Raw genomic sequence first — 18,511 nt, 5'->3', positions numbered from 1 at the left:
TTAGACATTATTATAAGCTGTGTGTTCAGTCAACAGAAGTAGTCTGAGTGTGCTAGGCATCCTTTCCTTGGAGAAAGAGTTGGCTAGGGAATCACAGGAGTGTACTCATATTCATTTAATATCAAGGCCAGGACTCTATGTATTTATTACATCAGAGTATTAGGGTTTTATGAGTCAGGTAAAAAATATATAACACTCAGTAATTTAAAGTGGAATCTATCTGACTTACTGCCATTTAGTTATGCAAATTGAGTATTCTATGTGAATAGAATACTCCATTCTCAAAAAAAATTTATGTACTTTGTACTAATTTGAAAACGGAATGATTTTAGTAAGTATTGGGAACTGTACAAAAATTGTGTGCGCGCATCCATGCACTCTGAATGTTTTGAATGTTTTCGGTTACTAGTATAGCAAAGAATTCTTTTTTAAAAACCCCACAAATACCTAGAAATAATTTTTTTAAGGATTTTATTTATTTATTCATGAGAGATGCAGAGGGGCAGAGACCAGGCAGAGGGGAGCCTGTGGGGAGCCTGATGCGGGACTTGATCCCAGGACCCCGGGATCACAACCTGAACGAAAGCAGATGCTCAATCACTGAGCCGCCCAGATGCCCCATCTAGAAATAAGTTTAACTGAGAAAGTGAAAGACCTGACCTGCACACGGAAAACTATAACACATTAATGAAAGAAATTAAATAAGATACAAATAAATGGATATCCCAAACTCATGGATCAGAAGAATTTATATTGTTAAAATATCCACATTACTCAAAGCAATTTACAAATTCAATGCAAAATTCCCACCAACATTCCACTGGTGTTTTCCACAGAAATAGAAAAAAACAACTCTAAAATTTGTGTGGAATCACAAAAAGACTCCAAAAGCCAAAGCAATCTTGAAAAAGAAGAACAAAGCTGAACGCATTGTACTCTCTGACTTCAAACTGTATTCCAAAGTTGTAGTAAACAAACAGTATGGTATTGGCATAACAAGCAGACACATAAATCAATGGAACAGAACAGAGAGCCTAGAAATAATCCATAGATATATGGGCAATTATAACAGAGGAGAGCCAAAAATATACAACGAGGAAAGGACAGTCTCTTCAATAAATGGCACTTGGATAGCTACATGCAAAAGAATGAAACTGGGCCACTGTCTTACACCATACTTAAAAATTAAAGTGGATTAAGAATTTAAATATAAGACCTGAAACCATAAAATTCCTAGAAGAAAACAAACAATAAACTCCTTAATATTGGTCTTGGTGATTGTTTGGATTTGATACCAAAAGCAGAAATAAGTGAATCAAATGACATCAAACTAAAAGGTTTTTGGACAGAGAAGGAAATTATTAACATAAGGAAAAGGTAATTTACTGAATGGGAGAGAATGTTTACAAATCATATATCTAATAAGGGGTTAATATCCAAGGCACATAAAAAAAACTCATACAAGTCAATAGCAAAAAGCAATCCAATTAAAAAATGGGCAGATGACCTGAATAGACATTTTTAAAGAAGATGCACAAATGATCAATAGGTATATGAAAAGATGCTCAGCAGCACCCATCATCAGGGCAATACAAGTCTAAATCACAGTGAGAAATCACCTCACACCTTTAGAATGGCTATTATTTTTTTATTTAAATTCAATTTTCCAACATATAGTATAACACCCAGTGCTCATCACATCGTAGAATGGCTATTATTAAGAAGACAAGAAATAAGTGCTGGCGAGGATGTGGAGAAAAGGGAACCCTTCCTTGTGCACTGTTGGTGGGAATGGAAATTGGTATAATTACTATGGAAAACAGCATGGAGTTTCCTCAAAAAATTAAAAACAGAACTACCATGTGATCCAGCAATTCCTCTGCTAGGTATATCTATACTAAGAAAATGAAAATACAAAATTGAAAAGCTATATGCACCCTCACGTAAATAGTAGCAGCATTGACAATAGCAAAGACACAGAAACAACCTAATAGTTGTCTACCTATGGATGAGTGAATAAAGAAAATATGGCATATAGATATATTGGAATATTATTCAATCACGAAAAGGAATGAAGTCTTCTATTGTGACAACATGGATAGACCTTGGGGGCATTATACAAAGTGAGAAGTCAGACAGGGAAAGACAAATACCATATGATTTCACTTACATGTGGAATCTAAAATAACAAAAAATAGAGTTCATAGATACAGAGAACAGATTGGTGGTTGCCAGAGGTGGAGGAGGGGGAGTGAGCAGAATGGGTGAAGGGGGTCAAAAGATACAAAAGGATAAAAAGAAATAAATTATAAAACTGTTAAATGAACCAATATGTTTTTGTATATTATAGAAACTGTTTCCCAGGTGATAATATGAACAATATTTTTTCCTATTTTCATTTTGAAATAACTCCAGCATCAACATTACCTTAAAACTTCTTTATTACATTCAATCAAATATTATCAATGACATTTATAAGGAGTAACAAAAGAACAGTAAAGCTGCATTTGAATAAAACATCTCAATTCTAATTCCAAAACTTAATCAGAAAAAAACAATTTTTAGCACAATAATAATCCATTAAATACACATCATGGGCTCTTTCTGTTATGAAAACATTCATCGATGTTAAGAAAAGCTATTCAGCTGATACTGGCAAACAAAATTCTCTTAAAAACAATTGCACGTTATCATTACAATATTGTAGATTTTTAAAAAGTTGTAGATATATACTTGGAGATAAAATGATTAAATATATTTCCTGAAGCTCTTTTAATATAGTGTAAATGCTAAATAAACATTTTAAGAAACAACTCAGGAGATAAGATTGTTAAGATTTCTTCTGGAAGCTATTTTGACAACCCCTAAGTGCCAGATAAGGATTTATGAAATTACCTATGGTCAAATGGGAAAGGGCTTAGAATGAGAACCAGGATTCATGGCTTCTACTCCAGTGAATTTAGATTATTAATCTGCTTATTTGTTCATTTGGGGGAGTCACATTTCAGACCTAAATCTATGTAGTGTGGTAGGTTTCTTTTTTATTCTGAAGATTATTTATTTATTTATTTATTTATTTATTTATTTATTTAATTTATTTATTTAAAAGCCAGTGAATGAGTCTGGGGTGCAGGAGAGGCAGAGGAAGAGGGAGAAACAGAATCTCAAGCAGACTCTGCCCCGAGAGTGGAGCCTGACACAGGGCTTGATCTTGACCCTGAGATCACGACCTGAACCAAAATCAAGCTGGAGGCTTACGTGATTGAGCCACCCAGGCACCCTGTAGCATGGTAGGTTTTATAGTGCTGTGCACAACTTTCCCTATACTATCTAAACATTTCCAACCCATAATTTTCTCAACTGATCAGTATTATTATTATTTATGTCTGCTAGATCAATCTCCCAACTCAAACAAGAGATAGCTCCTATCCCACATTTCACTGCACACATGGACACCAATATTATGCTGTGGCCAGGATTGCTGTTCAATAATCCTCACTGTCGTAGCTAAAGAATGGACTGACCCCATCTGAATAATTGATTGCAGACCCCAACCTAGTTGGACACACATCCCAAGTCTCTGCTCCGTCTGTCCTAGGGGGAGCGGACTCTTGAGGAAAGGCCAAAGTGGGTCTGATGGCTCTGCAATCACCTGGAATTTTCAAAGGCAATGACCCTGCTGGCGAGGCTGCCCTGGCTACTGTGGTTGGGAAGTCCAAGACTTCCGGGTAGATGGACATGGGGATGTTTTCAGAAGCATAGTTACACCCTGAAAGGCTCTTCACTTCCTGTACATTGTCACAGTATTTCAGAGCCGGGGGCTGGTAGGCCTGGTAGGACACCTTGGTGGTGGTGGTGATCACTGTCTGCAGTGCTGGAGCACCTGCTGGGGCAGCTGCGAGGTACCTGCAGGGGAGCTCTGTGTTATAATAAGGGTGAGTGGCCACGGCCTGGAACTGTCCATGGTCAGTCCTCTCCCCAGTTCCAGGTTTTCCAAGAGCTGGTTTCCAGCCATGTTGTTTACTGGTGAAATCAAAGCTTCTCTCAAAGCTGCCGTATGAATTGACGTATTGTAGTGCATTCAGATGAACCCAGTCTGTGTCATTAGGGACATTGCTAGAATTCTTATAAAGGGTGGGATGTGGGCTTGAATTTGTGTAACGAGGAGCTGCCAATTCATAGCTGCAAGGTGGCCTAGGCAAAAAAATTCTTGGGTTTGGATATTTCTGAAAGGGTGGCATTATGTCTCCCTGAAAGGTGGCTAGGTCACAGGTAGCTTTGTAAGCATCGGAGTTTGGGAAGGAAAAGCAAGGCTGCCCTGAAATAGGGAAGCCAGCGTCTGTAATTATATCAAACTCTTCTGGATTTTCCAAGGGAGGTATGTTGCTGAAATGTCCACTGTTGTCTTGATTCTCTCCGGCCTAAAAAAATGATATAAATTTTTTTTTTTGGTCAACAGAAATGTAAATTACATGGTCACCCTCATCTGGAACAGTGGCCAACCAACCAAGTGAAAACAAACTTCCTTCCAGTTGGCCAGTTGTGTGTTGTGAGCACTGCACCGCTCAGGTACATGCTTTGGGCACGTGGTCCAAGGGCTGCATCACTTGAGCCTGCTCAGGCACCAACACTATGCTGCCGAATGAAGAGAGTCCACAGTAGCCAGGCAGGCTGGGGCTGAGTGGCAGATGGCTCTGTGGTGCCTGATCGTAATAATGGATTTCTATTTATAATAACGGAGACACAGGCTCCTGCCTGACATAGACCTGACTCTGTTCAAATCCTGACTCTGTCCCTCATTAATCAAACTAGTTACTTAACCTTTCTGAACCTCAGATTCCTAATTTAAAAAATGTAAATAACAGCCACCTCTTCGTAAGGCTTTTGTGACCATTTCATGTGTGTAACTCTTAGAAAGTGCTCAAACACGAGCTTCTCTCGTCCCCAGACTAAAGCCAAACTGGATCAAGTTGCCCCGACTGGAAGTCTTACTTGCTCTGTGTAAATAATAAAAGGATGCTCTCAAGGATGTGCTATTAACTGACTGTTGGTATGCACGTATTTCTCTTTTTAGTAAAACTGGATACCTGGCCCTTATGTCAGGGTGTCAGCACACATCCTCACTATATCATTGACTGTAGAGACAGTTTGCCTTTTTTTTAAGAAGAAGAAGAAATTAGAAACCCTATCCAAAATGTGGATTCAATGACATTTTGTTGGAGATATAATTTTCCCATAAAATAAAACCTAATTAATTTGTAGCATTCATATTTTACATAATTAGCAGTGTATTTTGTAATGGAAATGAACACAGACCACAGTGTCATGTCAGCTCCCCATTACCTCTGGTTCTCGAATTCTCTTTTTCTGGGGTTGGTAAAAAGAGGCCATTTGTCTCTTGATGGCGCTTCTTCTAGCTTCCGTCTCTGATTTGCTCTCTGGTCTTGGGTGGTCGTGAACTCCTTTGGCCTGCATTAATAAGGAAATAAATCATATGTTTATTTTGCTGAAGGAAGCTGGTGACGTCTGTTAAAAATTGATTGTCTTTCTCAAGATCTCAAGGTGTTTTTTGTTTTTTCAACATGACAGGGAAAAATGACCAAATAAAACAACATTGATAATAGAGTTCTTAAAAGATTACCTAACAACCCTTTCCCGTATTAACTCAGCTATAACTCTAATTTGGTTTACTATTTCTCACCCTTACTGAACATGCAGAAGCTGACCTAATTCCTAGGAACCCAGTAAGGCCCTGGGAGCCCCAGCCCAAGTTTCTTTTTCTTTTCTTTTCTTTTTTTTTTTTTTAAGATTATTTATTCATGAGAGACAGAGAGAGAGAGGCAGAGGGAGAAGCAGGCTCTCTGCAGGAGCCCGATGTGGGACTCCATCCCGATCCCTGGGATCACGTCCTGAGCCAAAGGCAGACACTCAACCACTGAGCCACCCAGGCGTCCCCCAACCCAGGTTTCTGACCACGAAGCTCTATTTGGGTTAGTCCAGAGTTTCTAAGGTCCAGGGCAGGTGGTCTGGTCCCTGTGGCCTGATGAACATACCCACCACAAATTGTCATGTGCCCCCACCTACTTGAAAAAATATTGCATTGCCATCAAGCCTCCAGAAGTTGGTTACAGGATACCCACTGTGCCCGCGACAGGGAATCAACTCCAAAGTGGAATGACAGTTGGGGCATGCTTTCTCTGCAAAGCCAGACGGAGAGCAATATTACTAACAACTCAGACCCCAGGTGCTTTTGAAGGAAGCAAGGGAAATTCCTTGGCAAAAGGGAACTCTCGAGTCTACAAGGTCATCCCACCCCATCCTGGCCTTGGGCCCTCACTCTGCTGCTTCAGGCGCGCCTTGTCGCAGATGGCAGGTCGCAGCTGCAGGCGGGAGCCATCGGGCAGGGTGCAGGCCCGGGCACACACCACCACGCCCAGGCACGACTTCTTGAGGATGTGGCCATTGTGGTTGTTGGTGTTGCGCATGGCCCAGCCGCTCAGATGGCGCTGGGCCTTCTTCTCGTCGCTGCGGTAGATGAAGCGCACATAGCCGTCCGGCCACTCGCAGAAGTGGTCAAAGTGGGCCAGCTCCTGGACGGGAGCATAAGAAAGGAAGGATGGACGAGTTGACCAGACCCAAACCTGACACATCACGCTTTTAATTTTTCCCAAGCACGTTAGAATAAAAACTGGTTCTTTTTAATTCCAGAAGTGTCATAAAACCCACAAACTATGCCAATCACATTTTGTCTGTGCCTGCCATTCTGACCACTGGCTACTCATTGATGTTTATAAAGCTCTTAGCTTCCAAATGTACATGTACTAGTTGACCTAGACTTCCAAACTCACACAGACAATAGGTACTACTATAACCCATATTTAATCCTATAGAATAGGGAGGTCAGAGAGGTTAATTGACTTGCCCAAGGACACACAGCTAGGAGACCTGGTTCTAGGGTTTGAGCCCTAGCAGTTTGACTCCAGAGCCCATCTTCCTTACCACCATGGTATACCACTTCTGGGGAGGCTTAAATGTTTTGTTGTTTTTTTTTTTTAAGGCTTAAATGTTAAAAATGAAAACATTTTCAAATTAAGCATCAAAGTGCTAAGGCAAAAAGTGATTGGAATGCTCTATCACTGAAATGCAATTCAGTCTATAAATATGGCTCCACGTTGATCCAGCACTTTTTTCTCCTGAAGTTCTTGCCTCTACCCCAAACCTACCAGTTACATCAGCAGTGATACCCAGAGAGCAACATTAGAGAGACAAGAACAGCTTCCCTTGCTCCTCCCAACTTAGCTCTCCAAGTTTATAGGGACGCTATGATGAAGAACATAACCATCAAGGTTAACCCAAGCATGGAGTGGAAACTGCCGAGCTCTGGACCCCTCCCTGGAGCAACATGAATTATATCACTCTCCTCAACAAAGAGCCACATGGCTGAAATAGTAAGTTGTATCTAAAACACTGAGCACTCCTTCAGTATCCATCATGGGTGGTCTTTGCCCATGATAAGCGTTATCTATCTGCAATGTCTTTCTCATATAGGAGTTTAATAAAAAATTGCCCTTTACTAAGCACTGAATATTTAGCGGGTACTCGCTACGGGAGGGGTCAGCATGCTAGGAATCCTGAGCCAAATCCAGCCTGTCACTTGTTTTAGTAAGATCCACAAGCCAAGAATGACTTTTATATTTTTTAATGGTTGGGGAAAAATCCAAAGAATTAGATTTCGTGACTCATGGAAATTATATAAAACTCAAATTTCAAGACCCATAAATACAGTTGGGACATGGCCATGCACACTTGTCTACATATTGGCTATGGCTATTTTCTGTCTATGGCAGAACTGGGTATTTGGCACAGAGACAGTATGGCCTGCAAAGCCTCATCGTGGAGTATCTATGACCCTCCCCACCACCTTCCATCATGGGCATCCATCCTCACATTTCATAGATGAGGAAGCGGGAGTTAAGAGAGACAACCTTCTAGAGTGGTGTAGCCAGGTTCCACTGGCTTTATTGGTGTGATGAAGGCTCAGAAGAGTATTAGCACAGTAATAAGCCATTTTCACCTCATCTCCCTCCCACCATCCCAAGGAAATTAGATCTAACATTTGCAAAGCAAAACTATGCTCAGCCTGACAATTCAGATTTGGATACATCGCTAGTATTATACATTCTAACAATAATAGGAAAATGGATAATTTAGTTTTCAAAACCATGGGGATATTGTCTGAAATCATTGTTATTACTACCAGGCCTCATTTACCTTTTCTCAGAAATATTGTAATTGCCATAAATTAATATATCGGCTTAAGGTAAGTCACAAATGAAATATATAATGATCTACTATTTAAGTTTATACTAATGCCAATATCTTTGTTTTTAAAGTGAACATTTCAATCTAAAGTTCTTCATAAAATAGACAATTTTCCAGAAGAGAGTATTCCACTAGCATACCCCTGTAAAGGTAGAGAATCACCCCCCACATCCCATACCAGCCACTAAAGCAGTGATACTGAAAATGAAGCCACAGAAGCCATATTTTTAAGTCCAAACAAAAAAGGAGGACTCTGGGATTGGGCTTCTTTTGTCCTAATGTGTCAGCACATGCGCACTTGCAGACAAGTATGCACATACTGAACATGACAGAAAATCTGGCTGATAGTTTAAGATTGTTATCTAGTTCCACCACTTGATGACAGGTCACCTTAGCCTGAAACTAAGGCAAATTCAGGAACTATCTCAAGGTCATTCAGCTAGTTTGGTTCTTTCTCCTTCGGTCAGCGGGAGCAAGGCTAGCATCCTGTTTCTCCACTCCTATTTCCCAATGCACCTGCCCTTTTGAGATATTACACACATCCCCTGTTTAAGAATCAGTCTCATAAAGGACAAATAATTTACATTCGCACAGGAAGTCTGGAAAATGCATGAAAGAGGAGTCATCGTTCCATTATTTGGAAGTGGCTCTTTTTTTTAAAAGGCAAGATCAGATTATTTTCCCATGAAGATTTTCTGGACAGAAGTCAGAGCGAATGTGGCATCCTCGCTGTGCTATGTCCCTGCTTTCACACAAACGGTACAGGCTGACTGTAAATTAGCAGACTTTAAAACAAGACAAATTCCTGCACATATGTACGTCCCAAACAGCGCTGACCTCTGAGAGGCTACCTGCCTGAATATCTGTATGGCACATTGTAGAAGTTGAATAAATGCCATGTGTCATCCTTGTGCCACAACACTGCTGGAAGTCCACCTTTGCAAATACTTGGGAAGCCACTCCTCTCTCCTCCTACCTACACCAGGGACTTCAAAGTCACTTCTCCGTTTTTGCCTCAAACCGGTATGACCAAGCATGGAACTGTCCAGCTCCTTCCCTGGACTCCGCTCTAAACTACTCTGTTCCATTAAAACCAAACAAAAGAAAACAAAATCACCCTAAAAGGAGGGGATCGCCTTGTCATTAGAGAAGTAAGCTCAGAAGTTCAGTCCAAAATCCCGATTCCAGAGGCTCCCTTGTCGCCTGTGGTCTGGTTAGCAGGACCCTCCAGGCAGCCACGGGCATCTGCATAAATCACCCAAGTCATGCTAATTGTTTAAGAGTCAGGCCACCGCGATTTATAGTCGCACCTGACAGGTCTGGAGAAGCAGTGGTATCTACATTTGCTGCACCCTCCGCATAGATTTGGATGCGAGGATCACCTGCTTTCTACCGTGGATAAAGAAAAGTGAGGGACAGGCGTCCCGCTGTGGCCAGGTGAGGCCCAATCGGCAGTTCCCAGGGGCCACGGCAGAGACCTGGGGGACACACATCACCACCCCCAACGCTGCCCTTTGCCGCGTCCCTCTAACAGTCGAGGGCTCGCAGGCATGTTGCGGGGTAGCGGGGGTCTCCCCTCGGTCCCTGCAGGAACCCGGCGCCACCAGGCCTCTTCCGCAGGGACGCAGCCAGGTGCGCGCGCCCCGGGTCCACGCACCTGAGGCATCTGCGGATCGTTGACGTCCCAGGTGAGCTCCATCCCGTAGGAGCACGCGCAGTCCGCCTTGCGCCCGGCTTCCGCCAGCATCGCCGCACCTGGCCCGCGCGCCGCCCACGGTCCTGGAAGGTAGGAGGGAAACCCCGGCAGGTGCAGGTGCGCGGGGCTGTGTGCCCTCTTTAAAAACGAACTGAGTAGAGCCGGAGACAGACACGCAGGGAGGCCGAGAGAGAGAGAATTTATTTAGGAAGCCAGGTGTGGCGGGCGAGGGTCCCGGGCCGGGGTCCCTGCGTGGGCTCAGGGCGAGCGGGTTTATAAAGACGCGCCTCCCCCTGCCCCGCCTTTCCTCGCTCGCGGCGGCTCCCCCGCCCGGACGGAACTGGGGGCCCAGGGGGGGACCCGAGAGGCCACGGTGGGGGTGGGGAGTTGAAGTGTCTCGGGGGATCCCTGGGGGGCCCAGCGGTTGAGCGCCTGCCTTCGGCCCAGGGCGCGATCCTGGAGACCCGGGGTCGAGGCCCGCGTCGGGCTCCCTGCGTGGAGCCTGCTTCTCTCTCTACCTGTGTCTCTGCCTCTCTCTCTCTCTGTGTGTGTGTGTGTCTCTCATTAATAAATAAATAAATAAATCTTTTTTTAAAAGTCCCATTTAAGTTGGGATCTTTTTTTTTCTTCTTCCTTCACTACTGTCGCCTCGCCTCTGGAGTTTCGGATTGCGTTTTATTTTTTTATTTTATTTTTTAAAGTCAGAATCATCTGGAATCTGACAACATTCTCTCTCTTTTTTTTTTATTTTAAGATTTTATATATTTATGAGAGAGACACAGAGAAAAGCAGAGACACAGGCGGAGGGAGAAGCAGGCCCCATGCAGGGAGCCCGACGTGGGACTCGATCCTGGGTCTCCAGGATCGAAGGCAGGCGCTGAACCGCCGAGCGACCCAGGGATCCCCTCGGATTGCGTTTAGATGGAAGGTGTTGAGACCGGCTTTGCAGCCGAGGGCCCTGAGAGCGATCGTCCTTCCCGGGCGCGCTCTGTAGGACCCCGGCCGGCGCGCCCCGGGTCTGGGTGCGTGCGCCCCCCGCAGCTGGCCTTGGGCTTCCGCGCTCGGCTCCGTCGTCGCGGTCGTGAGTGTGCGGAAGCCTGTGCTGCTTGTCTGGGGGCGGGGAGTGTCGTCCGAAGGAATGCCAGAGGTCCCCGCGAGCTCGCGGGCCTGGGGGCACCTGTGCTCCGCGGGGGCTGCGCCAGGGACAACGGCCCAGTGGGACTAGAGTCCGGGAAAGCGAACCTGGAACAAGGGTGGGGGGATGGAGATTACCTAAGGGTTGCTGGACGGGGAGGGGTGGAGGCGGGCTCGGCGGGGCCTGGGCGCGAGAGCAGGTCGCCGACTGCGCTCTCCCTCCTCCTACCCCCCACCCCCCCTCCTGTCTCGGCTCCCCCTGAGCCTCAGTTTCCTTGTCCGCTTAAACAGGGGACTGGGACTCCGCGTTCTCAGTCGCCATCCGCCGGAGACAACGTTTTAAAGATCGTTTTTTACTGGTATTGTCGCGACCCCCCACCTTCCTTCTGGGGAAGTTTTCTAGAGCCCGGAGGAGCCCGGTGAGGGGGGCGCGGGATGCTGCGGATTCCCCGGGACCCACACCCAGTCGTCTCCGTCTGCTCATCCGCCTCCTGAGGGTGATCCCCGGGTACCTGGAGGCGTCCAATAAAACAAATCGTTGGAAATAACCCAAATCGCTCTGTAGCCGCTCTGAGCGGCGGAGGAAGGGCGTTTCCAGATTTTTCTTTCTCTCCGTGCCTTCGTTCTGCAGGGGGGCACGCTTCGGTTGCCAGCCCCGTGCAGACAAGAGGCGCCCCCAAGGCCAATCGCGGTTAGGGGCGGGGGATGCTCGGCCCTGTATCCTCGCAAACCCCGAGGGCGCGCGGGCCAGCAGCACCTCCTGGGACCAGTCCCCTCGTTGGACCAAAGGCTTTGGGGAAAAGCAGAGGCGCCTCAAACGCACATCCTGGGCTAAATAACCACCCACGCTCGCGGTGCCCTGACCTCCGGGTCAAGGGCGCGGTCGGTGGGTCCGTGGCGCTGCGGTTCAGGGCCGCCAGCCGCGCGCAGCGGATGCTCGGGGACCGGGATGCCAGCGTCGGGCAGTGCCACGAATTTTCTTCTTTCTCTCGTTTCGAGCTAAATTCTCCTCCCAACCAGAGGCCAAAAGTCCCCGGAGATGAAAGCGACTTGTTCATCCCTCAGCCTCTCCTCCCCCAAAGTTCACTTTTCAGAAAGGTCTTGTAGGTCAGGGTTTTCCATTAAAGTCACTCTCCCCGTGTCGCCCGGACTGTGGGAGACGAAACCAAGGACCTTCCACTCTGCCCCCCCCTCCCCCGCCGCAGGTTCATCATATTAACCGACTGCGAAGATCCGGCCACTCCCCATCCTTCAGTTGTTCTTTATGCTGTTTGTCTTCCAAACGTTAACATCCTTCACGCTTCCCTCTTAAAAAAAAAAAAAAAACACATTTCGTTAATTGTGATAAGTTGAGATAATGTAGATTTTAAAAGGGTCTAACGTGACTTCGAGAATAATTTAAAATCACCTCGGTCGCGGCAGAGAAGTTCATTTCGAGGCTTTACTGTAAAGGTTGTTAGAATCTTCCTTGTCTCTATAATCTTGGAATGTTCCTAGAGGGTCTTTACCCTTCAAACATACAAATACAATTCTTGACGCTAAAGCCAAATCAATGAATCATTTCCTTTTTTTTTTTCTAAATAGATTCTGGTGGCCAAAGAAATATCACAGAGTTCCCACCTTACTTAGTTTCAGAAGAAATAAAATATTTATCCCAAGTTGCTCTAAAATTATGTCCCAGTAAACTATGTTCGTAAAAGAAGCTAATTGAGCGGCACCTGGGAGGCTCAGTTCGTTGAATATCTGACTCCATCTCAGCGCAGATCTTGATCTCAGGATTGTGAGTTCAAGCCCCATATTGAGGAGCCTACTTAAAAGAAAGAAAAATAGATTTTAAAAGGTAATCGAAGTGAAAATGGGGAAATAAAAATAAGTAAGTAGTGGTGTTGTCTTACATTTCTCCAGAAGATTTGAATGCACTAGCAACTCTATAGTTTGGAAGGATATGTTTTCCCCCAAAATTCTGTAAATAATTGAGGATAAAATGCTTTTGCCTATTAGGAAAACTGTAACTTTATTATATTGTTTATTATATTCTTATTCTGTAAAATCAAATGCATTTAACCTGTATTTTGATTATTGGTTATGATTCTTTTTTTTTTTTTCCTGCACTGGTATTTTCATTGATTCAGAACACTTTATATTCACAGCTGGCTCTATCTTGATTGATACTTTGGTCTAATAAGGCTCATTAATTCAAAAGCAAAGGCTTTGCATTTGCTAGGCTTAGTTGAAAATCTATAAGGTAATGTAAGTATTTTACATCATTTTGGCCAGGAAACAGATTTAATAATCTTGAAGCAAGTATCATTTTGAACGACCAGCAGGTGTGTGCACAGACCTGGGCAGACTAGCAGACATTCTGGTTCTACTGGGTCTCGCTTTGATGTAAACAAGTATTTTCTGTAAATGTCTTGCCATGAAATACCCCATAGCTTGTGATTATAACACAAATTAATTTTTACACAAGGAATATTTGGATCTGAGGGGTCGTTTTGTTTGTTTTTAAGAAAACACTACTCCAGTTTATTTATGGGTTTTTTTTGGGGGGGGGTTGTTTTTTTGTTTTTATTTATTTATTTTTTGCCTCTGTGGTCACCTAAAGCAAGCTACTTAGCGGAAAACCTGGCCATTAGTGCCCACTCTCGGCGGGTTACAGGAAGGTAGGGAAAAAAAAGAAAAAAATAAAATTAAATAAATAAAAGTTAGGTAGAAAACAAGCAATGCATGGAAATACTGACTCCCCGCCCCCCCAATTTGGTTTGGTTTTTGAGTACACCACGTTATTATTATTTTTAATCTTTTTTGCGAATTCAGAACGTGTCTCACAATTCCAGATACCAAACTGCTCGGTCCGGGCCCAGAGCCCGCCGCGCAGCTCTAGCGGGTGCGGGGCAGCCAGCGGCTCCCGCGAGGCGGCGAGGAGGGTGTCGCCGGCGTCCGCGGAGGAGTTGCTCCGAGGTGCGCGCGCCCAGGTGGCCCGACCACCTGGGGCCTAATGAGGGCTGCGGGGATGTAGGGGCGGGTGCGCGCTGGTGGGCGCAGCCGGAGCCGCCTGGGAAGCGCGGGAGGCTGAGTGCGGCGCCCTGGCCAGGCGCACCCTGGGCTCGGCCTGGGGATGCGGGCGGTGAGTGACCTGGGGTGGGGGTCGGGGTGGGGGGTCCGGGTGTAGCGGTTCCAGGGGGGCTGCGAGAGCGCACGGTCCGCGGGGGTCCCCCCAGACCCCGCACTGGCTACCTTGGGGCGAGCTGGCATGGGGGGGGGGGCTGGAGCCCTGAAACCTTCTTCTTTTTTTTTTTTTTTTAAGTTTTATTATTTATTTTACGTTTTTTTTTAATTGGTGTTCAATTTGCCAACATGTAGATAACACCTGCAACCTTCTTAGATTTGCTTGGCGTCCGTTAAGGAGCGTTCAGGGAGGCAGCCGAGCAGGATAGAAACCTCTGATCCCTCGCTCAGAAAAGAGGAAACTGGAGAATTCGCATTTAGAAGGCAAGGAGATGGGCACTGGGTGATTGCTATATGTTGGCAAATTGAACTCCAATAAAAATAAATAAATAAAATGAGGACGTGAGCAAGAACATTAAAAAAAAAAGGCAATGAGATGGTGCGTCTTTTTTTTTTGCTGCTGCTGTTTTCCCAGGCCCTCTTGCTGCGTAGACCCGGCAATGACAGGAACCCACCTGGGCCCCAGAACTGTGGTCCTGAGCGCTGGGACTTGGGCTACCTGCACTATAGGGGAAGGTCCCTTAAAGACAACTCCCCCCCCCCCCCCCCCGATTTGGAGGTGGAGCCAGTGCCTCCACTTCTCAACATTCCTTTAACCAAAATCACTATTGGTGAAAAAAATAAGTCTGGATTTGGGTCTTTGAATTCACCTAACTTTTCTTTTTTTTTTTTTTTTTATGATAGTCACAGAGAGAGAGGCAGAGACACAGGCAGAGGGAGAAGCAGGCTCCATGCACCGGGAGCCTGACGTGGGATTCGATCCCGGGTCTCCAGGATCGTGCCCTGGGCCAAAGGCAGGCGCCAAACCGCTGCGCCACCCAGGGATCCCCACCTAACTTTTCATATTTGTAGATAATGAGGATAGTACTGTGACATATGCTGGCACTCAAGGATTTTGGTCACATACATATGGAAGGGACTTGGACTGTGAGCCCAAGGTAGATTAAAAAAAAACAACAACAACATACAGAATAACACCCAGTGCTCACCCCCTCAGTCAAGTGCCCCCCTCAGTGCCTGTCACCCATTGAACACCAATAAGAAAAAAATTATTATTTAAAAAAAAAAACCTCTTTAGAAGATAATTTGAAGTGTATTTTTTTTGTGATTTGTACTTTTAAATAGTTGTTGGGATGAAGTTATTTAATGTAGCAAAATGTGTTGCGAAAACCAAGGTGGCAGACCCAGGGATTATTCTTGAAGAAAGGATGTAACCATCCACTACTTAATGTTTTATAAATTCTCTTTGGTGGTGGTGGTGAATATTTGACCCTGGAAGTTGCAGTAAAAGTCCTAGAGAAGTTCATTTAAAACTCACTGAAGTCAGAAACCTAAAGCTTGATCTCCTGACTGGGCTTGAAACACACTTGCCAAAACTTCCATTTTATAAACTCTCATTCTAAAAATGGGTCATTAACCCAAAGCTTCCTATTATTAGTTGTCACTATAGTTTGTCTACTTAGTGTGATTGTTACAACGGTTGCTTTGCTTCTTGTGATAGGTGTACTTGTCACAGGGCTAAAGAAGGTGCTTCCTAGTATGTTGCTTAGACCTATTAATTGTATGAGCAAACAAAACCGTTTTGTTGGGGCTGACATCTGAAGCTTCGTTTCTTTTATTTTTAAAACGTGAGCTGCCATTCTTTGAGACATTTTCTTAATCCTTTTGTACACAGGACGAGGAAGGTCCTTTGCAGTCCCTTAAGGAAGACGATGGGAGTGGAATTGCCTTGGATGCTTTCTATGTAAAGATCAAGCGTATTTTGGGGAGGGGAGGAAGCGGGTATTGTGTGCATGCTCTCTTTCTAGTTCTGTGTTTGCTGCGCTGTCCTCACAATCACTCCTCAGTTGCTCAAACCAGAGGCAAAAAAAAAAAAAAAAAAAAAAATCTTTGCTGCTTCTCCTTCCCTAATCTACTATATCCAGTTTATCACCATGCCTTCAACTATCCTACCAATATTCTTAGACTAAACTATCTTGGGCCAGGTACTATCCCAGGTAGATAGTATTGAACAAAACAGATACAATTCCTGCCCACATGGAGCTTATAGCCTGGCAGAGAGCCAAAGAAACAGAAAGGACGGAGTGGGGAAAAAAAGGTAGAGGGAATCCCGGTGGAGAGTGGCACTTGCCTTAACTTGAGAAAGTCCTGGAAGACCAGCCTGAAAAGGTGATATGGAAGCTGAGATCAGAGGGTGATGACGAGCCAGCCAGGTAGAGAGTGGTGAGAAGCAGCAGTCTAGGCCTAGAACAGTCAGTGCAAAGGCCCTGAGGCAAGGAGGGATTTGATTTTTTTAAAAAAACTTATTTTTTATTAATTAATTCATACATATATACATACATAATTATCAGTAGGGAAGTCAGGCAAAAGAAGCTGATTGACCAAGTCATGCAGAGCCCTGCAGAGCCCTGCAGAGCAGAGTGCAGTGTCTGGAATTATTCTGAGTGCAAGGAAGCCAGGTAGAAGCCAGAGCTTCTGAGTCCGAGCATCTGAGCAGGAATCTCTGCGGGGTGATCTCCTGCAAGTTCCTAACCTTTCTCAGCCTTGCTGTTCCACAGCCCCCCCCCCAACAGAGAATCTGTCCTTTTAGGATAAGGATCAGTGGTAAAGGTCTGTGGATCACTCAACACCCTTGGCGCAGTAAGGTTCACTTGAAAACGCGCTAACTTAAAAATGCTCTGTTCACGTGTTTAATTTCAAATGCTATCTTTCCATTTAAATCACTAAGCCTATGTGGAAATTGGGGCCATATACAGCAAAATGCCTCCTTGTTAAAATAATAGCCTGTAGGAATGAGCTGAATTTTTTTAAATGAAAAAAATAATCCTACCTTTATAGTCCAGATACGTAAGGAAGTGTCTCCTCAAATGTATGTATTTAGAAGTACGTCTTGGCTGATGTTCAGGTGGGAAAAAATTCATTATGACAATTTGCATACTTCGGTCTGTAATTGTTGATTTTCTTCTGTTCTGATCATTTATGTTACTTATGGTATGTTTGCATTTTTTAGCGTTTTTAGAATTTCTAGCATTACTGAGGAGAAAATCTCTTCTCCCACAGATCTCTGTGGGTCAAGTGCAGTTCTAAGTCGGTGGCTCTCACACTTAGCATGTGTGAGAAGCCCCCCCACCCCAGAACCCCCAGCCCAGGGTTTGATTCCTGCTCCATCCCCTGCTGCTGGTGGTCCAGGAACCACATTCTGCAAACTGTCTTAAGCCAACGAGCTCAGTCATTGGCTAATTGATGATTTACTGTTCTGAGGGATATTTCCACATTGAATTATTGATAAGAATAGAACTATTACTATGAAATAAATGTCCTTGGGAGAAAATAATTTGCAAACTTTCAACTTGCCAGCTTCAATCACTTATTATTGACGCATGCCATGATAAAGGATTTCAGAAAATAAAGGAATATCTTCAACAGAGAGCAAGCCACATTCCTCAAAAATACAATCATCTTGTATTCTCTCATCTTGATGAATCAATAAATAAGGCAAGTAAAGTTGTGTTGTTTTGTGGGTGGATAAGTGATGTGAAAGTATTTGTAAGGCTTCCCCTCGCCCCAAGTTTTGAGATATTATTGATACATAGCACCGTGTAACTTTGAGGGGTACAGTATAGGGATTTGACTTACATGTATTGTGAAATGATCACAGTAAGTTTAATTAACATCCATCATCTCCTATAGATACAAAATAAGAGAAAAAATTCTTTGATGAGGGGCACCTGGCTGAGGCAGAAAAACTAGAAGTCATGAGTTCGAGTCCTGCTTGGGTGTAGCAGTTACTCAAAACTTACAAAACAAAACAAAACCCTTGTGATGTGAACTCTTAGGATCTGCTCCCTTAATAACTTTCATTGTAAGGCTCTAACTTAGTGTGGTCTACTGCCCAGGAACTGGAGAAAAATGAATTTCCGTATGTTTCGCTGTTGCTGAAATGTATTCAGCGATTCTTCATTGATGGTCTCAAAGAAGATGAGCCTTTGCTAATTCAGCAGGGACTGATCCCAAAGATAAGTGTCTTGTTTTCATTTTGTGTGGCTTTGGGTGACGAAACCAGTTACCTATTTTGGTAGCTTCTGTTCCTTTGAAATCAGATTTGAAAAGAAGTTGGTAATGATGCTTTAT

At 44.4% G+C, this 18,511-nt stretch overlaps 2 protein-coding genes across 2 annotated transcripts in view; one reads left to right on the top strand and one right to left on the bottom strand.

Moving 5' to 3' along the window:
* Positions 1-3,485: 3,485 nt before the first annotated feature.
* GCM2 (glial cells missing transcription factor 2) lies at positions 3,486-10,069 on the bottom strand. The gene is made up of 5 exons (XM_041772952.1): positions 9,980-10,069; positions 6,338-6,590; positions 6,085-6,197; positions 5,344-5,469; positions 3,486-4,421 (listed from the first exon to the last, which is right to left on the bottom strand). The coding sequence occupies exons 1-5, from the start codon at positions 10,067-10,069 to the stop codon at positions 3,486-3,488; spliced, it is 1,518 nt and encodes a 505-aa protein (XP_041628886.1).
* Positions 10,070-11,857: 1,788 nt separating this feature from the next.
* The window catches only part of SYCP2L (synaptonemal complex protein 2 like), a 103,237-nt gene continuing 96,583 nt past the window's right edge, over positions 11,858-18,511 (top strand). Inside the window, exons 1-5 of the mRNA XM_041771204.1 lie at positions 11,858-12,250; positions 13,990-14,127; positions 16,056-16,124; positions 17,738-17,875; positions 18,277-18,396. Coding sequence (XP_041627138.1) covers positions 11,858-12,250; positions 13,990-14,127; positions 16,056-16,124; positions 17,738-17,875; positions 18,277-18,396 — 858 coding nt within the window. The remainder of the gene's footprint in view (positions 12,251-13,989; positions 14,128-16,055; positions 16,125-17,737; positions 17,876-18,276; positions 18,397-18,511) is intronic.

The sequence above is a fragment of the Vulpes lagopus genome, chromosome 10 (assembly GCF_018345385.1).
Source record: "Vulpes lagopus strain Blue_001 chromosome 10, ASM1834538v1, whole genome shotgun sequence".
Classification (NCBI taxonomy): Eukaryota; Metazoa; Chordata; class Mammalia; order Carnivora; family Canidae; genus Vulpes; species Vulpes lagopus.
Note: the sequence above shows the minus strand (reverse complement) of the source record. Positions and strands in the feature narration are given on the sequence as shown.